Here is a 6,101-nt window from a genome sequence, read left to right on the forward strand (position 1 = left end):
AGTGACATTTCCAAAAGACCTCCGTGAAAATTAAGACGACTTGCATAACATTCGGATTTAAAAATATACCCAGTCCGGCTAGAGAAGATGCGGTATTTTTGTGCCACCCAAGATAAGACACTAACTTGACCTTAACTTTGTTATGGCGCCCCTAGTATCTGGAGAACGTGAACAGACACTGTCTGGCAGCTCTCGTAAAAACTGACTGGAGAAGAGATTCTGAGTCATTTCATTTATTGCCACTACAGTTCTGCAAGAAAGCTTTTCCTCCCTGCCAAACTTTAATTATTTATGCTCTTTTAGGAAACACAAAAGCACCCAGAGTTTCCTTTCCTTAGCAATAGCAGGAATGAAAACTCTATCTTAATCAGCTTATCCGAATTAGGTTTCGGTCCGAATGTAAAGATGTTTATGTTGGACTGAATAAATGAAAGTATGTGTGTTTGTGTGTATTGCTACAATGCATGTATGTCTGTGTGCTTATTTGCACGTACATAGACATACACACACCCAGAAATCTATAGGTAGATAATTAAATTTAGGAGTATATACATAGATGAGAATATATTCGTGTTTACTTATTTAATATATAGATATTTATTTAATACATACATGTATGTGTATATGTATTTAGATACAATTATATATGTATATAGACCCATGGATATATATAGTATGTATATCTTTGTGTGTGTGTGTATCTATCTATTTAATCACACACTCAACTGAATGTGTGTGTATACATGGTATATCTTTCTATATATGTATATTTGCGTGTATGTATATACACACAGAGCGACGGTAGTTGCTTTATACTTAAGGTTGCAGTTTATATACAAAATATTGTGCGTCTGTGTGTGTGTGTGTGTGTGTTTATGTGTTTGTGTGTGCTTTGGTTATATATTTTAGATCCTACGTCTCTTTTATTTTCTACTTTCGCTTCAAGGCAATAAAGAATATAGATTCACAGTAAGTGAGCATCGTAGAGCAATTAAGCTTAATGAATAATGCATTGTTCTTTTCACATTTTTTCATCCAATATGCCTCACAAGCTTTAATATTAGAAAATTAAGAAATAAAATGGTTGGGCAGTTTGTAAATGTAATGAGAGGAAGGTGGAAAATGCAATATAAACAAGTCAATTTTTGCTAGACATATTGGAAAGGACTAGTATGCGGGGGAGGGGTTGGATCAGCAATGAAGCTTCAGAAGTTTGGGGTCTTTTCCTCTGGATTTTTTCAATAGAATTACTTTGTATTATTATTATCGAAGAACAGGAGAAGAAGAGATTTGTATTTGCCAGTTCCCATTAGCTTTAAATAAAAATCTTTAAAAATCTAATTTCTGGAGTTCTCAGAATGCATTGTTTCGCTGGTGGTTTTCAGAAGTGTTCACTTTTGAATAGCGAGATCCTCAGGCGTATTTTTTCCTCCATTGTGTAATGAGGTAATATGATATTTTAGAAGACAAAAATACTAATCCTCAGTTTGCTGGCTCTTATTCTTATCATCGAAAATATATCTGGATCCGTTACCGCTTTCCTCTTCTGCAGCAACCAGCCTCAGGCATTCAGAAACATTGCTGATACAGTGCACCCCAAAAAAGCCAGTATTTATATCCAAAATGAGCTGTAAAGACTGTTTCCTTACAACTGCCATAACACATTTTAAAGCTGATGATTGGATAGGAGCAAAGTTCAAATGTGTCTTTTTTTAAAATTATATTTTGGCCAACGCTGAAGCTGATTTCAGACAGACACTAGACTTGTATAAATAGATAGTTTCTTTGTACTGTTTACTATCATTTTGATCCTTAGTCACTCGACTTGAAGGAAGTACATTTAAGTATATTTCATATCAGAAAAACACGAGTATAACCCAGTCTCTGTCATTTTGAATTATTATTATAAAGGAAAGGCAGCCCAAGATTTCGCATGCATAAAAAGCCTCTGCATTAAAAACTGATTTACGTGAAAAATACATTCAATAGACATTTTAATCAGGACCTAAAGATCCCTGGAAATTTTTTAAATATAAAAGCCAGTAAATATATGTAATTTTCATTTGATTTGCATCTGGTAGAGAGCTCAGCGTACTGCTCACAAATCAGTTTCACATTTAAGGTAAACGGATCACCCGCAAAAACGAAGTAAGAGAAATGGATTTAATTCGATGAAACATTTAAAAAACATCAGATGAGTTGGAAAATGTGTCGAGCTCTTCTCGATGAAGTTAGAGGTATTTATAACGGGAGGTGTTTGCATTGCACAAAGGCACAGAAGCTTTTGTCCTCATTAAAAAATATGTGCGAAATGCTCATTTGAACAGCCAGATGAAATAACAGTAATGGAAGTAATGCACCGGAGAGTTTTCAGTGTTTACCTGGTTCTTTGGCGCTAGTATTTGTTGTTAAGGTATGTGATTGAAAAGAAATTGCAGATCGGCCTGTATTAACTGCATCTTTATCGCCTACAACCGGGTACTCTGATTTTTATTTTTTTCCCCCAGTGTAACATTTGGACCAGGCCAAAGTCATCCCGACCAACAAGGCTAAAGGCAGCGTAGGCTGCGCACAGCACGGGCCACCAAATAAAGGATTTGCAGCAAACAAATGGGGCGACCTACAAGATTTTTTTAGTTCCATTTCTAGATCATGCAGCTTGAAACAGAGCAAAGTTACAGTAACGTTGGCGGCGGGGGCCGGGGAATGTCTAGTTTTTAAAAACTCCTTCGCAAGTGACATTTCGCTTCTTTCTTTCAGGAGAGTGGGGTGGGTGAGGGAGCTCAGACACTGAGTTTTGCACTTGGATTCTGGTCAGTGAATCAAAACATCTTATCATGGAGGTGACTGGGAGAGCATTATTTTTGTCAAGGCTGTTCAAAGGCAGTGAACGTGTGTGTGTGGGGGGGGAGAAGACACCTCGTCATTTTTGCTGACAAAGACAGACCCATCTATACGTCGAAATAAAAGTTCCTTTTCTTTTAATGGAGCAGGCAATAAGACCATCAGCATTCTGGGCATCTGAAAACCAAAGCCAAAGGCAGCCCGTTTACATGTATTTATTTGTGGTATACAAGTCAGAAGCTGCGGCAAAGGGCTCAAAGGCCTGACCATTGATTTTCCATTCACTGTTCCTAGTTTAAAAGTCTAGGTATAAGGGCAGGGTTGCAGGAGACAACTGCAGTCTTCAGTCGCACATGAATGTTTGAAGATACACAAAGGATTTTTTACCCCCAGTACTTCAGGCATTTTCATTCAGTTTGCCGCAGCCTATGACTGCAGAAGAGAGATTTATTCGACCCCTTTTTAAATAAGTAGCAGGAGTTAATGCATCATTTTCAACATGCAAGAAGCAGAAAACCTTTGGGCGCTTATGAAGCCGTGTAGTCAGGTTAAGCCATGCACTTGCGCACAAGTCACGTGCCCAGTTAAACTGTATGCCTCTGGGTTCTCGGATCTATGCCATTACATCAATGGATTATTAAAAATAGGGTTTATTTGTTATAAACTCTTCCATTATTTAAAAAAAAACAGGTTATTCTCAACCACAAAATAAACAAACAGAGCATTCTCGTACTGTAGGGAAAGTTAATATATGAAGGGACTAGCCAGTATTTAAATATCCAAGATCATTACTAGTCAATGTTTCTTTATTTTTTTCTGCAAATTTATGTTTACATACAGTTAGAGAAATGGACCTTAGCTCAGTAACGCTCATCCTCCAAGGAAAGAAAAAAGTAGAAGAAAATCTATTATAAAGGGAAATTAAAGATAAGAGCTGATAATACAGGTCTTAGTGTAGCCTTTTGAGGGGTTTACTTTCTTCGTTTTGGCCAAGAATTCAATATTTGCGAATTTACAAGAGCCCCAAAGGTTTGCTTAGAACGTCTAGAATTTGCTTTAATAATAAAAATAATAACGTTTTTATCGGGAATATACTCTACGCTAGAGTTGCAAAAGACAAGTTCAGTACAGGAATGGCAAGATATTTGTCTAGTACATAGAAAGCGCCTGCTCACGCATTACTACTCTTTTCTTTTTCATCCGTCGGTTTTGAAACCAAATTTTAACTTGTTGATCGCTTAAATTCAGTCTGTTTGATAGTTCTTTCCTCTTCTGTCGGTTAATAAACTCATTGAGGAGAAACTCGTTTTCCAATTCAGCAATTTGTTGTTTTGTGTAAGGTTTCCGTTTCTTTCTTAATCTCCCCTGGGCGGGACACCAAGGCAAACCTACAACAAACATGTTGATAATTTAATGGATAAGTTGTCTGCAATACACAGAGCATGCAATACACCGCATTACTTAAATGTAACTTGCTCAAGGTATGTTTTTGTCAAGTACACTGGACATCACAAGAGCTAGCTATCCTGTCAGATTAACTGATTATCTCCACAAATGGATAAACGTGTAATTAAAATCATTCTAAAGGTCTTTTAGAAAATTATTCTGTAGGTCTCGTCTAGATAAAGTGAGTTATTTAAGGCATACCATCCTGCACTGAAGGTCTCAGACACGACTGGACTGCTGCAGACTGCACTGTCAGGTTCAAGTTGACCGAATTCTTGATGTCCTCCTTTAAGCTTGAAGGAGAGGAATTCACTTCAAAAAGAGCCGACGAGCCATGCAAACCTCTTTGCAGGCTGGAGTGGTCATACTTCACTGGCTTTAAGTTGGTTGGATGAGTAATACTTGGGTCATTGGCAAACGAGAGCCTCTGCCTGCATCTTTCCTCCTGTTTGGAGCTCGCTTCGTGGGCGTAGTATTTATTGTTTTCTTCCAGGCACTCTTTGTTGCTGTTGGAATTGATGTTGATTGGAACAGAGCCCGTAAGGTAGGGCTGCGAGGAGCCGCTGAAAGCGTGGTTCTGAGGCTGAGTTGTACACGAACTTGAGCAAGTCCAGGGGATCGAGCTTCTGGGGTAGGAAATGGTGGGCAGAGCCGCCAATTGACTGCCATTAGTCCGCAAATTAGGAAAATAAAAGGAGTCCGGCGACTGCAAATTCAAGAGAGAACCAACGTAGCCAGATCTGTAGAGACCGCGATCACACATTTCCAACAAAGGCCTTCAGCTGTTCTTACAGCAGGATTTAGTTACAACGCGGAATAAGCGGCAAGCCTAAAACGATTGGACGAAACTTTGCATACAGGTTCTTCAAAGCCGGTAATTCCAGCACCGCCTACACCCACTGAGCCCTCTTGTTCTAAGGATTATAGAAATACTTGAAATATTAAAATCCCTAACTTGCGAGGGGGAGGAGAAAGCCCTGTCCCCACTCCTATAAAAATGAGTGGAGTGGGAGTGGAACGCTGCTTTACAACAGGGAAAATAGGAGAAAACGAACATTTGAAAAGCTTTAGATAGGGCACGTTAGCTAGAATCCGGAGATCTGTGATTTCTCCTTGTGCCTACTTGACTCGATCATTATGTTTATTACGCTTTATTTCTCACCTACGGTTTTCTCATTGATTGTAAAGGTGTGAAGCTATTTGCTATATCTACATATGCATATGTACATATATTGTTATTGGAAACAGCATTATATACATGCATATATACATGCTTGAAATTAAAATCCTCGTTGATGATCTGCTATTACTGGTATTATTATAATAATGACCTGATATGACTAGTTGTAGATTTATGCCCCTTTCAGAGTTACACATTTTTACTTGCATTATCACCCATGTGGGGGAAAGTGTAATCATTGAAGGTCTGTGTTCTTTACAGGGCGTTTAGTAATTTACATTTTAAAAATCAAACGTGTTCCACTCTTTCTCCCAACATGTTTCTTATTGAGGATACTTTATTTTTAACACTGCAAAGTAATACAAAAAAAACCCTCCAAAGATATATCACGTGTAATACATTTTAGAACAACGCGCCCAAAGTACAGGTTTTATTGATTTATTTTCATTTTCGCAAATCAGGCTTATTAATAAGGATTGGCGAGGGAAGAAGCTAAGAATTAGTTTGGAAACTGCGAGAAAACACATTTAATCGGAGGTGCAATAAGCCATGGCAATAATTAGAGTGGTCGCCGCGAGTTTAAATTGCCTGACTGATATGACATAATTTCCACGGCATTTATTTTTCCGCC

The 6,101-nt window shown here is 38.1% G+C and overlaps 1 protein-coding gene across 1 annotated transcript; it reads right to left on the reverse strand.

Annotated features, from left to right (window-relative positions):
* Positions 1 to 3,829: 3,829 nt before the first annotated feature.
* Positions 3,830 to 5,053, reverse strand: HOXD12 (homeobox D12). The gene is made up of 2 exons (XM_039495459.1): positions 4,492 to 5,053; positions 3,830 to 4,232 (listed from the first exon to the last, which is right to left on the reverse strand). Exons 1-2 carry the CDS (start codon positions 5,051 to 5,053, stop codon positions 3,994 to 3,996), a joined length of 801 nt encoding a protein of 266 aa, XP_039351393.1. The 3' UTR covers positions 3,830 to 3,993.
* Between the last annotated feature and the right edge of the window lie 1,048 nt (positions 5,054 to 6,101).

This window comes from Mauremys reevesii, linkage group 11, assembly GCF_016161935.1.
Source record: "Mauremys reevesii isolate NIE-2019 linkage group 11, ASM1616193v1, whole genome shotgun sequence".
Classification (NCBI taxonomy): Eukaryota; Metazoa; Chordata; order Testudines; family Geoemydidae; genus Mauremys; species Mauremys reevesii.